Source organism: Megalopta genalis, chromosome 1, assembly GCF_051020955.1.
Source record: "Megalopta genalis isolate 19385.01 chromosome 1, iyMegGena1_principal, whole genome shotgun sequence".
Classification (NCBI taxonomy): domain Eukaryota; kingdom Metazoa; phylum Arthropoda; class Insecta; order Hymenoptera; family Halictidae; genus Megalopta; species Megalopta genalis.
In genome coordinates, this window is record NC_135013.1 from 31,487,403 (window position 1) to 31,511,507 (window position 24,105).

Here is a 24,105-nt window from a genome sequence, read left to right on the forward strand (position 1 = left end):
CGCTATGTGGTGATAGTGTTTCGTGGTCCATGAACAAGAGCAGAGGTTCCTTTTTCGATCTGCAAGAAATTGCTGCTTACGTTTTGATTTAATTTTGTCCCATAGAAGGAATAGGATGAAAAGATTTCTTCAAGCAAATTCGAACAAGTTTGAGCCTGTTTGATATTTTTGTTAGGTCACTTTAATATCCGAGGGGAAATCTGTCGATACTTTGTGATAGATGAAGTTGTCGAGAGTTTCTGCCTCGAGTTCTGCATCGATCTTTTGGATGCTACGACTAGGGGCACGTTCACGCGGAAAGCGTTCTTGTAGCAGACGATAAACATAACCCTTTTATGTCTAATGTTTAACTGTTATCGGAGGCACGAATGTATTGATATAAACGTTATCTGTCATAGTATGCATAATGGCGAATGACAGAGAGGTGCTTAGAGAAATTTGGGACGGGAAAATTCCTGTCTGTTTCACGCTCGATTCCGAGGAGATTTGTGAATTGCAAGGTCCCGACCCGTTTTATCTTATGGTACCTAGGTTAAGTTACTTTCCTCTATGCACAGACAAGGTAAACATTTGTAAACGAAGTAACACTGACATTTTCGCTAGATACTAATCGAGTATTCGTCATTTTGTCGATCAGGTACGGAAGCATTTTATACGACACATACAAAGCGATAATAAACAGGAGCTTGAAATGTGGTTAGAATTCAATGGCATCCCCTTGAAATGGCACTATCCTGTGGGAGTGCTGTTGGACATTTATTCCAATGACATTCAACTTCCATGGAATATAGTTGTCCACTTTGAAAAATTCCCAACGGACGTTCTGATGCACTGTCAAAATAAGTACATACATATTCCCTAGTTTAAAGTATCTGCACAGGGTAACGATTAAGCTCGATCTTATTAGGATTCAATTTTCAGAGAGGTAGTGGAGTCTTACTTTCTCTCTTGCGTAAAGGAAGCGGATGTACTGAAACATAGGAGTCAAGTTATGTCTACGATGCAAAAGAAGGATCACAATCAGCTGTGGTCTGGCTTATCCAACGATAAATTCGATCAGTTTTGGTCTGTAAATAGGAAACTTATGGAAGCTACAAACAGCGAGGAGAGTTTCAAATATATACCTTTCCGCTGTTACACCAGCGAAGACAAATACGTACAGAAGCTGGTGAAGCCCGTGAACGAAGAAGGCCAGAGGAAAACCTTGAGGCATCTACTAACCGAAGTTTTTCCAGACCAGGAGAACGGTAAGCATGTCCCTTGATCGCAGCTCCTGTTAATACAGCGGTATACTTACAACAGAATTTTCTTACAGTGACTCTATTGACGCATGGTATTATTCCATCTCTGGAAACACCGCTTCAGTGGATGTCAGAACACTTGAGCTACCCTGACAATTTTCTACATTTCGTTGTTACGTCATAATCCATACCAAATTCGCAACTAACCAACGGATTAATTGTGAAAAATTCTCTGAAACGGGAGATCGACGCTGCTTCTCCACGTGGAAATCGCCTGGCGCTCCAAACGAGACCCACACGTCGCTCTTTCTTTTTTTTATTCTGTACACTTTGTTGCGTATTTTGTTTTACACGAAACCATGAATCGCGCGCGGATGGTTGTTCCAACAAACAAAAACTTCCCATCCGCTTTATCGCTATTTCAATTCTATATACTTATAGAGCTCTTGGCTAGAATTAAATTGCTTGGATCGTGCTACGTTCAAATTCGGCGAGTACAAATACTTTATCGGATCTAACTAGTACGGATACCAGGGTAAAATAAGAGCTCTAATGTATATAGCACTAGTAAAAAAAATATTCGATCAAATAAACTGAGCATCTCTCGGTAGAACTATTTATATATACATATATATCTTGAGAAATATTTTTATCAATAACAAAGCCAAACGCGTAGCGATAAAAATATTCGAATCAGAGTTTTTCCAGGCACTTGAGAGAATTGGGAACGTTTTTAAACACCGCTTCGAGGAAAGGTTTTATCCCTCAACCGTTGAGGAAACGATTTTCGTGCAGCAATGACATTAATAATATTCATGGAATATTTTCTAGCAGGGATGGCATTCCCGATAAAACACCGGACAACGGTGCGACACTTTAATTTAAGCCTGACCCGAACCGGAAGTCGATGGCCGACGGGCCACGATCGTCGCTGATCGAGAAAATTGTACTACGACTAGCGAGAATGCGCCCGGAGGGGGAATATATTGTATAAATATAGTTGTATAATTATTTAAGCGCACGTCTATGTATATAAATATAACCGATCAAGACTGTAATCGATTATTGAGAGAGAGCTAGAATCGGTCGTCCATACGAAATAATCAGAGAGATGCCGAAGAACGGCGACACACGACACGAACGTATGTTTATTTACAACAGTGTACAACATTTAAAGCGAAGCCATTTTACTTAATGAATCACACAACTTTCCCGAGGCTTTCGGTATATCCTCATCAATTGCGAGGACACATCCGAGGTGCTTTGAACAGCCAGAGCAGCGCCGGTCGGCCTCCTCACGATCACAGGTTGGTTCCCGTAACTGCTGTACTCCATGGTTCGTCGGCTGCTACCGAAAGTCAAATAATTCGCCGCGTCCTTTTTGCTCTGCTGCTCCTGCGAACAGTCCCACCGAATCGACCGTTTTACCATTGGAACTATCGATCGAACCAAGAATCTCTCTCTGAATCACCGTGAACCATGGTTCTCCTCTAGAAACATTCGCAACGTTATTTTCGTCGTGTCGACAGAAGTACAAGGTCGAGCGATTCGATTAATAGTTCCAGCGTTAAACAAACTCGGCGACGCGAACGATATACAGGGTGTCTCCAAAATGTCTCGCAATCCGGAAATGGCAGGTTCCTTAGATCATTTGTAGCAACTTTTAACAACTTTAGCAACTTTTTAACTCTTTACAAAATTTTTCTCCGAGGCACCGTTAACGAGTTATTAACGAGAAACAGTGACCAATAAGAATCGAGTACGGCTGACGACAGTTCCGCTCATTGGCTCGGTCGCCTCGCGCCAGCCGAGCTCGCCTCTCATTGGTCGCTGTTTTTCGTTAATAACTCGTTAACGGTGCCTCGGAGAAAATTGTTGTAAAGGAAAAAGTTGCTTCAAATGACCCGAGGAATCCGCCACTTTCGGACTGCGAGACATTTTTGGGACAGCTTGTATATATATATATATCAATCATCGAAACTACAGCTTCTGTACCAGAGTGATCTCGAGACCGGTCGCTGTCAAAATAAACTGTTTTTACATGTAAATCGATTGCAGAAAAGTGGAGTCTTACGACGAAATCCGTTTACTTTGTGTATAACAAGTGCCGCGTCCTGGTATCTATTGTGAATCTCCTCCTTGGTCAGCTCAATGTTCACTTCGGGCGACACATATCGATCCGTCATTTACAGCTCCGATCGCGAGACCTGTAATCAGAAACGGCCGGTGTCGTTTTACGAATTAAAAAGAATCGTCGTCGGAGTCCCCCCTCAGTCGCGTCGCAACCTTCGGGCGTCGCGAAGCGACTCTTCCTCTGCCAGGTTGGCGAAGATTAACGCGCCTCTGGAACGGGAACGACTGAAAAAGAGGACCAAGCGAACCGTCGACGCGACGAGAAAAGAAAGAAAACGACGTGGGCCGTCGCCGCCGCCGCCGCCGCCGACGACGACGAGGTGGAAACGCTTTAGGGAAGGGGTCACGGTCCAAAGGTAAAAATAAATCTGGCTGGACTTTTGCAAACGCGATAAACACCGAGATTTTCCCGCCGTTTCGAGGACCATTCTCGACGCTGTTACTCTCTTCTCCCTCTTTCCTGGCCCGCCTTCCTTTACACGCCCTTTCGACCGAGTCAAAATCTATCGTCGAAATTAGCGAAAATTCTTCCGATTCGATGAACCAAAACTTCCGGACGATCGTCCGAGGAAAAAGAAGAGGAGAGAAATAGTTTTATATTTGCTACCGTAATGCGAGAGATCGACGGCACCATTCGGGCGTGATTTAGCTGACGCAATGCGCCCGACGACGGTTGATGATCACGTTGCGCCCGTTGTTCTGCGAGCGGTTTCCTCGTCGGAAGAGTCACCGGGGAAAATACGTTTACGGCTGCTGCGTGTTCGCGCGATCGTTATTCGACGACCGGCGACGTTACACGGACAAGAGAGGAGAGATACACGGCGGGAATAATGAACGAAACGCGCGACGGCTTCTCGCGGCTGCTGTTCCACTCGCGAACAGAAGTCACGCTATTCGGTTTTTGGAGTCGGGCCAGATACTTTGTGGTATCCTTTTCGAGTTTCCGGTTCGGGATGCCAGACGACAGGGGAATATTCTCGTGTGCGCGCTTCTTCTCCCGGCATCCGCGGATAGACAATGGTTATTCTTGAATGCGAGACGACCCCGCGAAGGATCGAGCCTCGTTCGCAGGACATCTCTACGCGCCTCGATGGGAACAGCCGTTAATTTAACCCCTTAATGCACAGTTTTTTTGGAAAAAGGCCTGCCAAAAAAGATCAATTTTTTTCAATGTAAAATAAACACAATTTAGAACGTTGTCTTGGCAAGAAAATTACAACAAATATAAAAATAATCAAAATTTTTATTGCAGTTTTGGATTTTGATAACATCGCAGAAAATAGTCGAATATCGTAATATTACACGCGCATCGACTTTTTTGTATCTTTCTTTTCGAATTCCCATTTTTCAGAATAAACATTATTATCAGTAAAAATATTTATTTATACTTTCAAAACATAAATAATAACAATACTAGTGTTTATAAAATTAATCAAAATTTTCTTCTGTGCGATATATTTCGGAACAAGGTGCAGCACATAGTCCAACATTGCAACTATTACACATGTAACGACTCTCTTTTCTTTTCCTTTTTCCTTTGCTATCTCTTTTAGCACAACACAGCGCAATATCTTGTGGGCGATTCTTTTTTTTGGTGTTGGTGAAACATCGATGTGGTGGAATTTTGATATACTGCGCTTTTATTCCATGGAAAAAGGCTATACTTTGTTCTTGAATAAATAAGCGTTATAGCCCATGTTAATGATAAATATCAATAAAACGATTTTTTTTTCTTTGCTTTCACACTCTTATTTTCAATTCTCGACTATATTCGAGTATGACAAATTATAGCAGCATAAAATACAACGCCGCTCGAATTATCTCGAGTGTGCACAGTTTGGCCTGTTTAGCGCGCTCGAGTTAACTCGAGCGTGCACGTTAACGCGTTGAATGCCACGGGGGTCACCGGTGACCGGCACTTAACTTGGCGGTGACGCCATGGGGGCCACCGGTGACCGGCTCGCCCAAATTGATAGAAATATATATAATTTCAAACAAATGTCAATATCTAAAATTTTGTATTATTATATTATCATCGTCAATTTAAACAGTGGCCCCTGTCGCAATTAACACGTCAAACATGGTTATACATTGTAACTTATCTATTGCAGATAATATTTCAACGTTATATGTATCACATAAAAGAAAATTCATCGTGGCGCCGCGGACAATTTCTGTGAAACCGGCTTGGCATTCAACGTGTTAATGATAAATATCAATAAAACGATTTTTTTTCTTTGCTTTCACATTCTTATTTTCAATTCTCGATTATATTCGAGTGTGAAAAATTATAGCAGCATAAAATACAACGCCGCTCGAATTATCTCGAGTGTGCACTGTTTGGCCTGTTTAGCGCGCTCGTGTTAACTCGAGCATGCACGTTAAGGGGTTAATCTCGGTGAACAGAATGGGAGAGAGAGACTGAGAGAGAGAGAGAGAGAGAGGGGAGGATTCTCGGAGCGGATGGATCTCCGAGAAACGCAGAACGCATTCCTCCAGAGTCACCGTCACCGCGAATTTTTGCCCGTACGTGCCACTGCACCCTTCCTAATTGCATTGCACCAGCCGGTGACATTTATTGGCGTTGATTGAAGCGTTGCAACAGTCATACTTCGATTCAAGGTCCGCTCGGCCTGCAAGCGATGGCCTCAATAAAAACGGAGAGCGTTGCTATCGCCGTTTAACGTGCTCTCGGCTGCCAAAACAACATCCCGAAAAGTCGTACAACATCGAAATTATTTGAGTCCACCAGGACCGACGGCTGCTCGGCGATCGAATTTGGTAATTGTCGCCTAGGCGTTCCGCTAGTTACCATGAAATTTGGTTTAACGCTGAAATTGCGTTAGAACAATTTATAAGCAGTTTGCGCTTCTTTGTAAAAAACGAGAAGATCGCGGTTATTCAGATTTACGTGCGATTACTTGGTACATATATGTTTTATTCTTCGATGTAACATCGTTCAAATTTAATATCATTATATAGCGGACCATTTTTCCTAAGAATTGTATCTATTAACAGATCCTGATTTTTATTTCATAAAATGCTCGCGCTCTTGTCGCAGCTTTCCTCTCGATTGTAGAATAAAACGATCTGGAATAAGTTATTTCGCCGGGTTAAATGCGTCGCGAATAACTTCTATTCGGCAAGATTTCCACCGAAGGATGTTGAAACGATTCTAACGTGACATCGGTAAATCGGTGCACCTGTAATTCCGCGACCGATAACGTCGCCTCCTTGAAACGCGTCGAACCCAAAGCGCTCTGATCGAGACCGCGACGGCGGAAGTTTCTCAAACGAAGGATCAAGTGCGTCAGCGGGTTGCACAAGTTTTTCAGAAACTTTCGAAACGCCGTCCCTTGAAAGAAATCGCCGTTTATAACTTAATCGTTGAGAACTATGCTGCCTGTTTTTTCGCTGATTACCATCGAATCGATCGTTGCTCATTATCGTTCAATCAGCCTGGCCGTTCCGGCGTGCTCCGGACTCCGGAGGCTCGTATGCACCCGTTGCATCATCTCGTTGCACGTGTGCAACTGCCGCACGCGGGCGCATTCTTCGGGAGAATCGTGCGACGGAAACTGCAAATCATATTTCGCTTATCGTTAAGTGTAAGAAATTTTAGGCTATCAACAGAGAAAGACTGTCGATTAACATTTTCTGCAATGCGACTTGCGATGTCCTCCGTCTCCGATTGGAGTAGTCACCCAGGGAAGTGACGTCACGTTCGCGCCAAATCATTCCTCGCGCCGATCGGATTCCGCTCGATACGAACGACGTCGATCGTCGCTTGTTCCACACGCGCGACCATGCGTTCAGACGCCATCTGTTTACCGCTGCGTTCGTCTTTTTTTCTATAACACCAAACGTAACCCGCAATCCGAGTGTGTAGTCGGACAGGTATTTACATTTAGATTTATCAATTCCTAGCTACATTTTCCTTATTTTCTGTATTCCGAACCGAGTCGGAAAATCGGTATAATTCGTACAGGCTGTATAATTTATATTTATAAACGGACCCCAGAATTTCAGACTCGTATTCCACACCGGCGTCGTTTCATTATTACGTACACAGATCCACGGCTTCTTGTTTGTCACCGAATCCAAATATCCCAAAATCTTCTACAAACCTATTATTTCATCCTTCACTGACTCATCCTCGACCTTTGTCCGACATTCGCATCATATTCGAATCTTTACCGACGCGTCACCACAAAAACTTGGAATCTGTATGTATGAACCCCTTTTTCCCTCGAATCATCAGATTCTCTGTTCTTCGAAGTTCATGCGCGTTTCGTTCGACTGTCTTAAACTATCGCATAGATATTCTGCTATCCTTACGGTGTATCGTCAATGTGTTAAGTTTCTTTGTATCTTACGAATAAAACACTTATCCGCAGAATACATAATTTGGATCAGCAGGGACACTACCAGAGGAGTACTAGTAATCTGGAGAAATTCGAATCAAAGATGGCCTCTTGGAAGAACATTCAGGACCCTAAGAAAAGGGAAATGATGGTCAAGGTAATGAGATTCGTTGCTTTCAGCCATAAGAAGATATTGTTACACTTCTTTCCTATCCCGGATTACATGGATATAAGCGTAGGAGATCAGGTGCACGATATCCTTTTTACTAGCTACACCTTGTTAAGATTACACAACGATCTACCTGGGGCAACATCGGCAGCCAGAGTTTCAGGTAGAGACTTCAAAATAATAGTGGGAGGCGATGAACACACACGCCAGAAACACGAAGTGCTTAATATTGTAAACGAAGAGGCTGTCGCTGCAGGAATACCTTTTGCAAAATACGACCAAAGAGATCCTTCCAACTGGTATGGCATTGCAAATACTCTCCTCAGTTTCTTAGGTGGACACGCCCTTAGAAGGGAAGAACTAAGACTTGGACACTCGTACATGCCTGTCAAAATGAAGGGCAACCGAAAAGGATACATCACCCTGTCTAGATATGGCATCTGTGACTTTCACCACACGTTGTGCGAAGGAGTTTCTTACCCCCCAGAGAAGAGAGCTCCGATGTCAAAGTTGATGGGTCCTTTGGCCGTTTTATTGTGTTATATGAGGGCAAATAGAATATCCTCCCCAAAATGGACTAATGTTGTGAAGAGAACTTTCGTTGATTACCCCCATTTAGACGATGTTATGCAGATTATCAAAGGTGACAAGCTATTAGAGAAAAGAGAAATATTCAAATTGATAGCTAATGTTGCATTGATGGTTGGCACAAATAGCTCCTGTGGGATGTTTCCTCCACCTGCTGCTTTTAGTTATATATTCACGAACCAAAGCCATAAAGTGGGAACAAGTACGTACGATACAGAAGATTTGTTGAAAACCTTCGACTTCACATATCACGGTGCTTTTGTATTCTACAAAACATTCATGTCGAAAAAATGGAAAATCCGACTAAATGGGGCTACGGACACCATTGCTAAGCAGGTCTGCTACCATAGTATGTTTGGAACGTATAAAGAAGATTTAGGTATATTGTCGCAAATAACCAATCTTGCCGATTGGTGCACTAGACAAGAAATGAAAGATGCGCTTAGGAAAGTCAATACCGAAGGGGATCTAATAGAATTTGAACCGGTGAAAGTGGTATTTTATTCTAAATTGGCTCAAGGGTACCAAACTAATCTGCTGAGATCAATTTCTAGTAGTGTATCGGAGAGGATAATTAACGACATTTTCTTTGATCAACTTACGAGTAACCAAATTAGAGTACTGAGCAGTTACAGAGACTTGGTAGACAGACTCAAGACGCATATAATGTTGAACAATAAATGTCTCGAAATGGGCACTTCAAAGTGCAGAAGAATGGAAGACATCACGCCTACGTCAGAGGGAGAGGAAGTTAGTGACATGGAAGTAGAAGGTACTGGCAAGTACTTTCTATCGATTGAACAGCCACTTGATTCATTCGATACTTTGTTTCCGCTAGAATAGACTTCCTATATATGAAAAAAAAAAAGAAAAACTCTTGTGTTTACTTTGTATCTTTTCGTCACAATCTGTATTTGAAATTTCATCATTTATCGACGACGCAAGTGCATCGCCGTTGGCTGTCGACAACCGGCGAGCAAACGGCCGATTGCGTGCTTAGAAAGTTTAGCGAGTACGTGCACGATCGACGATCCGCGGCCACTGCCAATCGGCCGCGATAACGGAAACAATGCGTCGGTCGCATCGACGTGACCGCTTTCAGTGCACATGTCAACGTGTGAGTTGCTTTCTGCTTATCTCCCGCGCGACGTTGATCCTTCTTCGAACGCCGTCGAATTGTTCAGGATCGAAACTGAAAATCTGTATCCGGTACAATAGCTCGATAGACCAGTCACACACACACATATTTCCACATCGTAAATAAAACTATTGTATTCCAATGGTAGCCGAAATATGCCATAAAGCGACTGAAGCAACTCGGAAGAAGGTGAATTTATAAACAAAATAATCCATTCGGTTTTTGTCGATTCAACGCAGCAGCGCGCAGTGCCTTAGTGTATATATATATATATATATATACTATATTATTATATATATTACATTATATTATATTTGTATATAGTATATATATAGCTATATATAATTAATATAGTATATATATATATAGTTAATCTGAGCTAATTCAATGTTCGGATAATAGAACAGCCGATTACAGCGCTGGACTTACATTTCCATAGATTTATACGGTGAATTGTTCCGCGTGTCGCTTTAGACCGATCGCACGCGACACGTATTTAGATAACTAAGAATTTTAAATGGGAGAATCAGACAATGGGTGGTTCTCCTGTATTTTTTATTTGTCGCCAAAACACGTTTTGTTATTACGAATAAGTAATAATCCTCAACGGTATTATTATTTTCTATTATTTTACCGTCAACACACACTTATTTTCTGTTCTTTTTATTATATCATTTCTATTGTTTCACCGCTTCGTTATACTATTCGATGCGACATATTGCCAAGCGATTGTAACACAGGGACTTTTCTTCCGTCGATTAATAAACTGATTATTATTATCATTAAGTAATTAATAATTATTATCATTAAGTAATCAATGGCCGTTTGAGTAGATCGCACCCGAAAGCACAGATTTACCACAGTTCATTTCGTCCGGCGTTCGTATGCGGTTACGTTACGAAAGCGAAGTGTTCGATCAAAAATGTGATACGTACGGAGCGTAGATTTACGAAGGAAAGTTTGGGAAACGCTCTGTCTTCCGGGGTGACAGAGCAGTCGCGGATCGAATTAGTCGAGTAACCTCATTAACCGAGACCAGCCCCGCGGTTCGATCGAGGTTTTTATTCCGTCGCAGATATACACACCGGCCAGCCAGAGATTTCATCAGATAAGATTAATACATGTACGTAGCCACGGAGGAGAAGGCACTCGAGACGAGACAATGCCTGGAATGACACAGGCTCGCGTTATTTTTCACCGGGCGGGGGGAAGGGAACTTTCAAAGGCCCCGATAGCGAAAGCGCTGGCGCGAAACGCGACCGACGGAATTGAAACTTTATTCCTGTTATTACCATTACGGAAATTGCCGGGGGCACCGATCAAGGGTAAAAGTTCCAATTGTCCAATAAATATCGTTATATCCGCCGTTCTCTCGCTTCGGCCGCGGCGGCGGATCGGCCGGTGGGATTATATCGCCGCGTGCGATCATCCGGCACACACACGATCCGAGAGATTCGAATCGAAGAAAGTACCGTTCCACTGAAATCAATTTGTGGAGCAGCCTGTGTGCGTACCTTCGGTTCGGCTGTATCAACTTTCTTCCATATTATCAGGCCCGCTCTGTTATCTACAGCAGACGTTGCTTCAGCTCGATGACGCGCGCGCGTGCACGCGCCGCGCTCGTCTCTCACGATCCGGAAGCGGAGAAAACGATCCAACGGAAGCAGCCGACCGCTGGATTTCTTCGAGAACGGTCTTTTCTTAGAATCGAGCAATCCTGCTGCATGATTTACGCACAACGTTGCCGGAGTAACGCGAACTTCATTCGAGACCGACGCAGACTTACGACGGTTTGTCTACAACCTAACCTATTGTAGTTTCCGAAAAGAATGTTTTAGGTTGGAGGATAAGTTCGTAGCGTTTTTATATTTTCTTTTATTTTACAACGATCCTTTGCTGTTCGACAAAGTGTATAATATTCGTTCGATAGGGCTCTTTCTGCTCTACAAAACTGTGCTAATCGTCTTTTCGAGTAATTTAATTTTTCATTAATTTTGAGGCTTTGGAATGGAATATCCAGGAAGTAAAAAGCAACATTTTCGACACCTTCGCTTCTTCGCTTTTCATCGAGGCCAAAAAGCTGCCGAAGCAGCCCGGGACATTTGCAACGTATACGGAGAAGGTGTCATAGGCGAGTCTACAGCACGGAAATGGTTTGCGAAGTTCAAAAATGGCGATTTTGACGTCGACGACACGCCCCGCATCGGAAGACCTTCCGAATTCGACAAAGAGCGTCTCAAAGCACTTTCGAAGGAGGACGGTCACCGAACAAGTCGTGAATCGGCCGAAAAAATGAACTGTGATCATAAAACGATTCTCGATCATCTTCGTTCGATGGGATTTGCCGAAAAATTGGGAGCCTGGGTGCCTCGCGAGCTTAACGAAAACAACGAAGAAAATCGTCTTCGATAAAAAACGCTACGAACTTATTCCCTGACCCAATAGATAAATATCAGTGCAACGCGCGTAACATTTTTCAATGCAGACTTTGAAAAATTAGAGAAATACCGCTACAGAGTAAATTCTCCCTAATCGACGCTCGGCTGAAACAGAAAAATGGACAATTTAGGAAGAGGTTTATTTTTATAGTTACCGATTGTCAACAACTGTAAAAAGCGAGCCGCAAGGCCTTCCAAAAATTGTTCATTTTGTGTCTCGGCTGAGCGTCGATTAGGCAGAATTCGCTGTACAACGCGGAACAAAACAAGAGCTTTTAAACGCACGAGATGTCTCATGGGAAATTTATCGTACGAACGTGCACGTCGTATCAGATTCACCGGTCCTTGATAAAAATGCTACGAACTTATTCCCCGACCCAATAACAACGAACCTGGACCAATTCTGAAGCTTCTATTTTTACCGCGCATCGTTCGTCCTCTCGTTTTCGCATAATATAGCGGCCGGAGGCACGGCTCTCCGACGAATTCGCGACAATGTTGCACCATTCGCTGCGTTTAGAAATGCGACGCGCGCGTACGACTTCATGGAAATCGACTGTAACCGATGCGAAGGGCGACACACGCGGGTTTTCACGCTGACCAGAGCCAACCAGGTAAACCGGAGCTGTCATGGAACTGTTACGTACGAGGAAAATTCGGTTCGTCGACTTTCGGTGTTTAACGTTTAATGCAACGATTCGCCGATGATGCGTCAAATTCAGCGATCAGACGTTCTTCCTCGTGTGGAGCGCGTCCTCTGTCTCTCTCTCTCTCTCGCGTTCGCCGTCTTCCTCCCGATGAATCACAACGGATATGACCGGTAATCGGGCGAATTTTCCCGTCGGAAGGGAAACGCGTCGGACGCGTTTGGCCGCGACGGAATCAATAAACGGATGCCGTCGCATGGGTCGTCGACGACGGAGAAGAAAGAAATATGTATTTGAAAAGAAAGAGAATAAGATGTCCCTTTCGTTGTGTTAGAACGCAATTTGCGTTCTCACGCTGTACGTAGGCTCGCGCAATTTTACTCCGACGAACGACGCGGTCTGGCAACAATTTTAGAAACTGTTATTTAAACGGTTTCGAATGCGGAACAGTTCGAGTAAAACGTGACATCGAAACTCCTTCTTTTTTTTTTGTTGCAATACGCGGTCGTTCCGAGGAGTTCGCAAGAATTTTGCAAGCTGCGCGAACGCAGATCTTCTACATATATAGATATAGTTTTAACGACCGACGATCCTTGGAACGCGGTGACAAGGAAGCAGGAAAAACGGGAGAGCAGCAGTTGGTTGAAACGTACAATAATACAAGATTGGTTTTCTCTTCGATTTCGTTTATTCGACGAACAAAGGAAACATGACTCGCTGTAAACGAGCGGCGACGGTCGAGACTCGTCGACCAATAAATAAATCGAATAAATTTCAATACTGATTATCATTATCGTTATCATTTAAACGGTATGGACGAATCACCGGTGTTCTTCTGTCGCGGGGATAAACAAACACGTATCCTTGCCGAGAGATCATCAGCTGGGGAGACGTTGTCTTCGCCGTCGGAGGACGCGATAAAAAATATATAACATATTATATGTATGTATATATATATATATATAGATATGTATTTCTACACACCATGAGTGGCTCGTGTCGAGGACGCGATATTATTGGTCCTTGGTTCGTCCTCGCGCGAAGCTATAAGGCACGGGCGATTTAAGGCACCGGGCGAGTTTTAAGAGGCGCTTCGTCGGTATAGAACTTGATCGTATTAAAATATAATATTTCAATATATAATCTATCTAACTATTTTTATATATATATATATATACGTGCTCTCTCTCTCTCTGTCTCATCTCAACGCTGTATATGTATTTATTTATATATACATATATATAAATACATATACGTATACATATATATATATATATAAATTTCTTTGTACACGTACGATACACGAGCATTATGCTTGCGACATAACTTTTTATCCATCTCTTTCTGTTCGTCTATACGCACCTCTCTCGCTACCTACACAAAGTTGCACAGACTCAAAAAATCGCGGGGGCTCGCCCACGAAAAAATCTCGAACCCTACACGCATACGATTTTCTCGATTCTCGTCGTCGTTCCGTTGCACGCGTTTCTTTTTTTACACGCTTAAAAAATATATGTATATATATATATATATCTATGTATATTGCTCATGTACGCTCTATGCCTCGTTTAATAGACTCTTGTGGGCTGTGCACACGGAATACACGCAATCACGCACGCACGCACGCATTCACGCACGCATCGCATTTACAGTAATGGGTCCTACTCCAGGCCGGCAGTATGATCCGTGACCGAGAGGATCGATATGGAAATTTTTCATTGCTCCGATCCGCTGCCGTGACAGTGTCCGCGGTGGATTGGACACACGCGGTAAGATGGTGGGGGTGTGCGCGCCACCTTAGGGAGCAAGAAACGCGACGGATGAGTAGGTCCCATTACCGTATCTCTCTCTCTCTCTCGTTCACGCGCGTGTGAACGCACACGCACACGCGCACGCAGTTTCACCTATCGCTCTCTCGTCAGTCGGATTCGACACCACCATTCCGTCGGTCGGCTCGCTCATTATGTAAAACGTATTATGGCATTATGTAATTCATTATGGCTTACGATTACGTTACATTTTATTGTACATTGCCGCCTTGACCCTCCACCGACGACGCCACGCGCGCGCGCGCGCGCACGCGGGCAAGGCTCTGTAATACGGTTTCATCACACCTGACGCGCGTGTTCCGATTCCATTTCCAACGCGATTTCCCTGATATGTTTTCGCAACTACCGCGTATCTGTCTACCCATCGACCACCGGGTTTTTCTACCCCTGACGCCGCCCTCGGCTAAGAAGATGGCCGCCGAAAACTAAACTCGTTGACGCTGGCCCGCGTTCACCCACCCTCTCTAGTTCTGCCGGACAGTGCGCGCACATTCGATGCATTCTGGACAAAAATTAACACGCGAAAGCAACTGCTTTTATTATGCAGCAATTCGATTATTCTTAGAAGTTTTTAACCATTTCGTGGCGAACATTTCAGCCGTTTCAAATCTCTACGTAAATCCATGCGCCGTTCGTTTCGGATCTAAACTCTGATTACAAGCTCTCCGCTTCTTTTAGAAAACGACCAATGACGACGAAGCTACAGGAAAATTGTTTATGCTAATATAAACCGTTCGCTTTTTTCTAGAGAATGCCGATAAAGCGGGAAACATATGCCGATAAGCGGGAAAATCGCGAACGCGCCCTTCCCGTCGTTCGAAGGAACAGCGGGTGGCCAGAGTTTCACGGTAAAAAGCGACCATCCCCTTCCATCCAAGTGGCAGTCCTCAGGTGTGCGAGCCGCGAGATATCGTTGACCCTCGGTGCGATCAACGGGGCGCACGCCACGCTCGGCGACGCGTAATGCGCGGCTGTCGTGACGCGCGCGCGGCCGGACGAAACGAGCTCGATTGAGCATGAATATTGAAACATTGACGCAACTGGTCCGTCTGCGACGGTCATTTACAAGATTGCCCGGTTCTTTGCCGCGACGTTTCGAGCTCAATTGGACGCCGGTTCTCCCGGGCCGGTTTCGCGGAAGGCTATTTTCCATTTCGCGGCGTTACGTTCCGCGTCGCAGACGGATCGTCGCCGGTGACGCGCGCGATCCGCTTCATCGATCCGCGGTGCCGATAACAGAGCACCGTTCCACACAACGTGTGAACGATGCGCGCACACACACACGCACATACATACACACAGAATCGCCGGAGATAGAAACTTTCCTCGCGAAGGACGCCTCCGATAAAGAGGGAACGCGTTATCGCTTTGGAAATCGGAACGCGAGTCGACGCAAGACGGACGCGACGTTTCCTGCGATCACCGACGACGCGATCCCCGGAACGATCGATGGAATCGGTTTTCGGGGAACGAAATTCAAGCCCGCGGGGAGGATTACGGTTTTCGATTGCACGCCGCTGGACCGGAAGCCGTTCGAACGGCACCGAGCGTCTCTCTCTTATTTAATAGTTCCTAGGATTTTCTAAGGGGTGGTTGGTCAGGCTGACGGCAACCGTAGGACGAACGCGAACGATCGGCCGATCGATCGATCGTTCCAATTGTTTCGTAACTGGTTCTCAAGTATTGCCACGTATTTATTGAATTTTTATCTATACGATCGTTTTTTTATTCACGATATCGTTGAATCATAAACTACAACGGTTCGACGTTAAACCTACCGAACGGTTCAATTCGTCCCGGTGTACGTTACTGCTTTTCAAGTAAGAAGATCCAATTTGTTCAGATCTTTTTTACGGTTTTCAATTGTTACAGCTGTTCGCAGTAACATACTTTATTCGATGGTTTCTCGATCGTGGAAGTGTCCTTGGAATTTTTATAATTGTAAAATGCGTAACCGGTCGTTCTTGACCGCAGTAGGTTTACTGTTAATCTTTAATTTTTTAATTTGGGAATTTTCGATTTTTCAATTTTCATTTTTAATTCTCAATTTTTTTATTTTTTTTTCTTTTCTTTTACATTTTCCGTTGTAGACATTTTACTCTTGCGTTACTGAATTCTGAGTATTACCGCCACGTTCTGCAGCAAAATTACTTAAGGGAGAATGTTCCGAGTGGCTCGAGTCTGTTTTCACGTCATTTCCAAACGTTTCGTCCAACAAGGAAGGGTTTTCGGAGAATCAAAAGATAGGGGATACGTATTTTCTTTGTATCGGTTCAATCTGATGTTTAGGAGGAGAAAGAGGAAGGATTATTATCAAACTTGCCGTAAACTTGATTTGTGGCATATCCGGGTGGACGAATACTGGTCTTGTTTCATTCTAACAAATTATTGTGCGATTACAAATTTGCGAACTTATGACCTTCCACCCTTACCGAGGGGTAAACCACCCCTGATTGTGATGAACTGCTTAATAGAATGAAAATTGCGTTCTATTATTTAAAAGATATATAATAATTACAGATATAATTATTTTTGAAAGTGCAAATTGATATTAAAAGCGTGAGAATTAAAAAAAGACAAAGTGAGGTCATCAATTGTAAAATAAGCGAGGCTACGCCCAACAATCGTCATTATTTGCAAGTCAAAAAAATACAGTAAAATCTCTCCCGGACAATTACAGTCGCCGACAATTTGTCAGAATGAAATCTAAAATTTCTGAAAGATTTTACGAACTCCTTACGGCTTCCAAGTATTTTAAATGCGCATTGAAATCATTAGGGGTAGTTTACTCCTCGTCGAGGATAACTAACCACGAAAACAGTATTCACACGTCCAGAAAAGCCACAAATTAAGTTTATAACGAGTCTGATAAAAATCCTTCAATTAACTTTCATTATATATCCATCTTATTATTATATATTCTCCCCCTAAATAGAAGATCTGACCGATGTAGAAAAATACGTATCCCTCTTCTTTAAAACATATAAACATATCCAAATATAATACAAATAAACCTAACCAAAGCAAACGCACACCTAAGAAGACCCTTCCTTGTATGAGCAAGAAATTAATTAACTTAAGGACTATTTAACCTAATTTTCGGAGTCGCGCTCGTCGAAGGGTCTGCTCAAGATCCTCGACAACCACCCTTTTTTTATCGACCGTTCTATAAGGCACGCATGTTTCTCAAAGCGTTCTCGTGTAGAGAAAAATGATCTACGATCAGCCTTTTTCGCGGATCGACTTTGTTTCGTTGACGACAAAAATATATATATATATACATATATATTATATACAATATATGTGTGTCCGCTTATTTACAGGTAAGTCTACGATCAGCCTTTCTCGCGGACCGACTTTGTTTCGTTGACAACAAAAAAATATATATATATATACATATATATTATATACAATATATGTGTGTCCGCTTATTTACAGGTAAGTCTACGAGTATAAGTTTCCGCGCGTTTGTTCGTGGACCGGCAGAAACCGAAGGCACGGCGAGCAATTCCCTCTCTAGCGGAAACGATCCTTTCCGAGTGGCACGTTCATTTCTTTCCTTCCTATTTCGGCTGCGGACAAGGGACTCGAATCGATTCGCTATAAATCGAATAATGCTGGCTGGCTGGACAGAACGTACGAATTTACGTTGCAGAAATAATTAGATAACAGCTGGCCGACAGTCGACCTCTGTCTCGGATTCAATTCGGCGATACAAAACGGCGGCGCGTTTCTCTCTAAAATTCCAAAATATTAAGGAGATCAGAAAGTAATGTCGTTTCTGCGCATATTTATCCGTTTGAATTTAACGTAAACAAACGACATAACTTTCCGGTCCCCCTAATATATCTGTCTTCTTGCTTGAATTAGTTTCACGAATCACGGAGCAATGATCCTACTTGCATACGGAAAGGATCGAAAGAGGTTACTCAAATTTGTTTCCTGTTGCAACAAATACCGACTACGTCGAACAATCGCGTCAGTCGATTAAGCAGAATGAATTTGGTGTCGAAAGTCTTAAAAATTACGGATTCGTCCAGCAAACCCCGTTCTCACGGAACACCGTCGTGAAAACGCCCCGTGAAAACGTCGATCGGCTTCCGAGAGAGAGAGAATTCTCGCTCTCGGAAGCCGATCGGCTCGCGGATCTTGTGTCCAGTAGCCGGTGGATCGTTCGATTGCTTGTCGCGGTTATTTACATATTTACAGGTTATCGATCCAGCCGAGAAGGAAAGAAACGAAACGAAACGAAACGAAACGAGGTGGGAGAGGCCGCGCGAGCCGAGGCTCGGCCGCTTAAAGAAACGCGAGAGAAGACGGGGAGAGTCTAATGAGAGAAAAGAAAAACGGAGACCGGAACCCTGTCGTAATACTTGCGCATCGCGCGTGCAACGGCCGCGCTGCCGCGCATGGAAGAAATTGTTTGAGCAATTAAACGATATCTAGGATCGATCGCCGACCAAGGCGGAGTAAAAAGAACCGGCGGGAGAGTCGCGTACGAATTTTCCGAATACGTTTCGAATTCTCCGACGCGTTTTACTTCGATCGGGTGGAAAATCGCGACGCGTACGTGTCGAACGGGTTGCGTAACGTGACGCATCGCGAGAAACTCGATTCGCGAGGGAGAGCTCTTTTTCTTTTTTTCTCCCCCCGCGATCGATATCTCTCGGCAACGCGACTGACATAATTCTGTAATTATAGCGAATCCGCGCGACCTCTAAACGGCCTAGCCGATAGTCGCCGCGAACGGTAATCTCGATGATAAAGCGAGCCGCGCGCGAAAAAAAAGTCCCGCCGCCGCCGCCGCGGAGAGATATAATACGCGCACGGATTTTCGTCGGGACGCGCGAGTGTGTTCGGCGAGAGAGCGACGACGCGGTGACGTTACGTTACCGGCGCGCCAGAGAAAGATGCGAACGGAGAACGCGACCATGTATAATCTCCTACCACGCCTCCGATCGTCCAATGGCCGATTAAGACTTTATCGCGATGTGTAACGCCGCGCCGACGATCCGTGGAAACGATAAACGCTCACGTGGTGTGCGCGTCGAACGACGCGGCCGCGACGTGTCGTAGATCACGTACCGGTCGATCCTTCCGCTGTGAATCCTTTTCCGCGCCCTTTCGCCGGTAGGAACGACCGGCAAACTCGATGAACAGGAGTAAGCTGAAGAAAAATCGAAAAAGACGGCTATTTCTATTTTTACGAAAGCGATTCCGTCTCGCGACCGATCGAATTTAACGTCCTGGAAAATATTATACAAAATCGGAGTTTCGCCGGAAGGAACGACCCGTGAAGCGACTCGGTAAACTCGATGAATACGTAGTAAGCTGAAGAAAAATCGAAAAAGACGGCTATTTCTATTTTTACGAAAGCGATTCCGTCTCGCGACCGATCGAATTTAACGTCCTGGAAAATATTTTACAAAATCGGAGTTTCGCCGGAAGGAACGACCCGTGAAGCGACTCGGTAAACTCGATAAACACAAGGTTAGCTGAAGAAAAATCCAAAAAGATGGCTATTTCTATTTTTACGATTCTGTCTCGCGACCGATCGAATTTAACACGTCCTAGAAAATATTTTACAAAATCGTAGCGTCGGACGTTCGCGATCGGCACTTATTGGACGAGCATCTTCCTCGAATGAACGGAAAGTGGGGTGAAAAAGAATCGTTGCTCTTACTCCGCCAAGTCGGGTCTCGCTATAGTCTTCGAATTACGTGTAATGAGGGCTCGATGGATACCTAACGAACGCGCTCCTGACCTGCGGGAACTCGGTATAAGAGCTCGGATGCGCTCTCCAGGAGATCGGTAGTCGGAGACTGAACTCCAGGGCGTAGTCGTGACCTCGGGCCTCGTTAAAATTGCAGATACTTTGGCAGTTGTTGTTGTTGTTGTTGTTGTTATTGTTGTTGTTCACGTTCTGGTTGCTGACCGGCGAGAGGTCCCTCTGAACGGTGGGCTCCTTCGGGGGCTTGCTGACGGGATTGTCGAGGTACGGCTTGAAGAGGATGGCGTCCTGGGTCGTTGGTCCCGCAGCGGCAGGCGGAGGCGCGGCGGCTGCCGGCGGCGTGGGCCCGGCGTTGGTGACCGCCTGTGTGGGTATAGTGTTGGTCACTGGTTGTGCGGCTATGGCGCTGGTCACCGGCAGCGTGGGCAGCAGGTTGATGGTCACCGGCAGCGTGGACACGCTGCTGGTCGCCGGCGGTGTTGGAACGGTGGTGCTGGTCATCGGCGGTGTTGGAACGGTGCTGGTCATGGGCGGTGTAGGCACGGTGCTGGTGACCGGCTCCGTTCTGGATGGCGAAGAGACGGGGGATCTCTTCGGCTTGACGAGACAAAGTGGCGTCTCCTGGGGCGGCGCCTCTCGCGGCGGCGCCTGTTGTAGCGGCGCCTGTTGCGGCGGCGTCTCTCGGGCCGGCGATTCCTGGCAGGCCGAGCCGGTCCTGGCCGGCTCTTCCAGCTCGAGGTAGATCTTTTTCGGCGATTGGGGCTCCTCGTAGCAGCAAGGCTGGTCGCAGTGGTGTCTCTTCCGGGACGAGGTGGTCGCCGCCTCCTCGGCGAACTCGGAAACGCACCTGATCTCGGTCGGGTACTCGATAGGAGAATAACAGTACCGGCCGATGGCCGGGTCCGAGTAGCAAGATCCTCTTAAGGACACTTCCTGGTAGTACGAGGTGACCGATGCCGCCGCGTGGTTGCTCTCCAGACAGCAGGAGAAGGTGCAAGAAGCCGTCTGCTCGCCCTCCGAGGCCGGGTCCGCTAGGACCGAGCGCTGGTAGTATGGAAGATGCTGCGAGGAGGAGCCCAGGTCGCAGCAGTAAAGCAGCGGCGGCGGCGGCGGCGATGTCTCGTATTCCACTGCGATCCGATCTTGCGATAAGCCGGACGCATAGGTTGACGTCCGGAGATCGACCGGTGACTCACCGGAAGCGACATCCTGGACGGGGCCCAGTCGTTGCCGCGAGTTTCCGCGGACCGTGATCTCGCCCCTAAGATCGTCCTCTTGGCCGAGCCATTTCTGCACCTGGCGGCGGTTGATGCCGAATTTCCTGGCGGTCGCTCGTTGGTTCCCGGCGACGCTGACGTCCCGATGAAACGCGTCCAGAACGTCCAGCTTGAATCGTAGGGAGAACGAGCGTCGCCGTACGAGATCGTTCGACGAGTTCTGGCTGCCGGAAGAGCAGTCCAGAGGGTCCATTTCGCTGTCGGAGTAACTGCTACTGGACCGGCCGGAACTGGCGGGTCTGCGCGGGCTCGAGGGCAAAGAATACCCTTCCCGTTCGGGCATCGGGCTCACCGGACGCGAGCCGACAGGTGGTGGCCTTTGATAATCAACGTAAGAGACGGCAGCCTCCCTTCCGTCCTCGCTGGCCTCCTGCTCTTCCTCGATCATCAATTCCTCCTTGACGATCGCCCCGCCGATCTCATCCGCCGTGTCCTCCGGCCCCTTCTCTCCGATATGGGACTTCGTCGAGTCCCGGATCGGCTTCTCGGAATCCGACAAAGGGGACGCGTGTGCGTGAATGTGCACGTGCAGGCACGGGCTAGCGGGCGCTCGCGGGGAGTCGATGTAAGCGTACGACGCGGAGCTGCTGCTGCTGTTGCTGGTGGGTGAACGCGAAACGGGCGAGAGCGGGCCCCGAGGGGCACAGGGCGAGAACGTCGACTCGCACGGCCCTGGCGTCGCCGCCGAGTCTGGGCTCGCTCGCTCCGTCTTTATCATCGACGGCGCTAGTAGCAAACCGTACGATGGTTTCCCGTCTACGGGGGAGTCCACGTCCCCGTGGCTCTGCTGGGACCGATTGTGGCTCGGTGAACGATGATGATGCTGATGATGCTGATGGTTCATCTCGGCCTCGACGTAACGATGTTCTGTACGCTGTAACACCCGATGATAGCTCGTCAGGTTTTGGTAGACTTTAATCTCGCCGCGACCATCGTACGACGAACTCTCGATCTCCCGATGATTTCCATCCGTATTCGTGATGTAGTACCTAGACTGTTGTTGTTCGGTGTCCCTGTAGTCGTGGACGGATTCCTGGACGCGATCGTCCGTCTCGCGACGAAGATGACGTTGCTCTTGATTGATGGTATACTCCGGATAGCGGACAGGCATCGCAGGAGTCGTGGCGCATTGAGCCACGTATTGGGGCGACGAGGGTGCACCACCGTGAGGAGGATGAGGAAGAAGAGGTGGGGGCCCTTGCTGTGTAGCCAGCTCGTCGCCGTGCAGTCTGGCCAGGCTGAGGTTCAAGGCCGGCGCGGCTGGAGTCACGGCAGGCCCCGTGGCTTCCGTCACGGTACCGTCCGGCTTGGAAACACCCGTCGACGAGATCACCGTGGCCGTTGCAACGACGGCAGTGGTGTTGTTGTTGTTGCTGTTGCTGTTGCTAGTGTCGCCGCAATTGTTACGCAGGGTCTCCTCGCACTGTAACCACTTTTGTATCTGACGTCGATGAATCCCGTACTTTCTCGCGGTGGCCCGCTGATTGCCGCGACAGTCGATGTCGTTGCGATACGAATCGAGAACTTTCAACTTAAATGTCGGCGCGAATATTCGTCTGCTGCCCATCACTCCGACCGATTTCCTCGTGGCAGTCGTCGTACCGGCGGCTGCCGCCTGCGTCGACTGCGTCTGCTGGTGCACTGCCGCGGATTGATGTTGCCGCTGCGTTCGATGCACCATTTTCACCGAGTTCCCCTCACCGAGCACCTCGCTCGCACCATGAACCACAACGACGAATAACTTCGCGCACCAAACCCGACGAGCCGGGCTCTCCGTTTTTTCAACGTGACGTCGCCGACGTCCGTCCGTCACACGACAAACACCGCGGACGAGAGCGAAGGTAACAATGACGACGACGACGAGCTTCGAAACCGGGCACTGCCAACAACGCACGGGGGTACCTTAACGCGTAACATTGCACGAAGTGCTTGCCTGGCCGCGCGCGCACGGAGTTCCTTTTAGGTCTCTTGGTAGATGCCGTAACTAATTTTCATCCCTACCACCGGTCGAGGACTGCGGCTGCTTCCCACTGAGCGGTTCTCTTCCCTCGCCCCGCTACATGTACCCATCGTCCCCTCTCCTTTCCTCTCTCGCTCTTTATCGGTCTCTCCCTCTCCCGCCTAAACCTTTCCTCTCTCGTTCTCTATCGGTCTCTCCCTCTCGCGCCACGAAACGCGTCTCTCTCGCACGTACTAGAAGCCCTGCAACGCTTCGCGCGTCTCTCTTCGCCTCGGTCTCTCACCGTCGGTTTCCCCCTCCATGCCGCGCTCTTTCTCCCTCTCTCTCGCCGCCTTTCTCCTCGGTCTCTCCATCCAGCAAGCGCCCCTCAACACATACCCAACATCCCACTCGACCGGCATAGGCGCTAGAGTCCACCGCTGCCGACCACCAGTCATTCTTCTTTCTTTACGCCTAACCGACCTAACCTCCACCAACTACTAGCTCTTCTCTCTCTAAGTACGCTTCTCGTCATCCTGCCTGACTACCCGCACCCGTAGACGCCCACCCACCCCTCCACCTCCTCCTCCTCCTCTTCATCATCGTCGTTC

At 46.7% G+C, this 24,105-nt stretch overlaps 4 protein-coding genes across 12 annotated transcripts in view; 2 read left to right on the forward strand and 2 right to left on the reverse strand.

Moving 5' to 3' along the window:
• Atg5 (autophagy protein 5) lies at positions 1 to 2,376 on the forward strand. Its single transcript, XM_033466155.2, has 4 exons — positions 1 to 562; positions 638 to 843; positions 922 to 1,247; positions 1,316 to 2,376. The coding sequence occupies exons 1-4, from the start codon at positions 407 to 409 to the stop codon at positions 1,423 to 1,425; spliced, it is 798 nt and encodes a 265-aa protein (XP_033322046.1). The 5' UTR covers positions 1 to 406; the 3' UTR covers positions 1,426 to 2,376.
• LOC117218083 (uncharacterized) overlaps positions 2,372 to 24,105 on the reverse strand; it is a 27,012-nt gene continuing 5,278 nt past the window's right edge. For 7 of the 9 annotated variants that reach the window (XM_076525470.1, XM_076525465.1, XM_033466157.2 and 4 more), the window contains 2 exons: positions 3,332 to 3,448; positions 2,372 to 2,636 (listed from right to left, as the gene is read on the reverse strand). In XM_076525470.1, the coding sequence (XP_076381585.1) occupies positions 2,433 to 2,636; positions 3,332 to 3,427 (300 nt within the window). In that variant the 5' untranslated portion in view covers positions 3,428 to 3,448 and the 3' untranslated portion in view covers positions 2,372 to 2,432. Of the gene's footprint in view, positions 2,637 to 3,331; positions 3,449 to 3,527; positions 3,615 to 3,981; positions 4,471 to 24,105 lie in introns of those variants that run through there. The other 2 variants (XM_033466158.2, XM_033466159.2) reach the window with 2 other exon arrangements.
• On the forward strand, positions 4,560 to 10,419 carry LOC117218080 (uncharacterized). The gene is made up of 2 exons (XM_033466154.2): positions 4,560 to 7,271; positions 7,772 to 10,419. The coding sequence occupies exon 2, from the start codon at positions 7,842 to 7,844 to the stop codon at positions 9,336 to 9,338; it is 1,497 nt and encodes a 498-aa protein (XP_033322045.2). The 5' UTR covers positions 4,560 to 7,271; positions 7,772 to 7,841; the 3' UTR covers positions 9,339 to 10,419.
• On the reverse strand, positions 13,388 to 24,053 carry LOC117217984 (uncharacterized). Its single transcript, XM_076525459.1, has one exon. It carries the CDS (start codon positions 23,234 to 23,236, stop codon positions 20,264 to 20,266), a length of 2,973 nt encoding a protein of 990 aa, XP_076381574.1. The 5' UTR covers positions 23,237 to 24,053; the 3' UTR covers positions 13,388 to 20,263.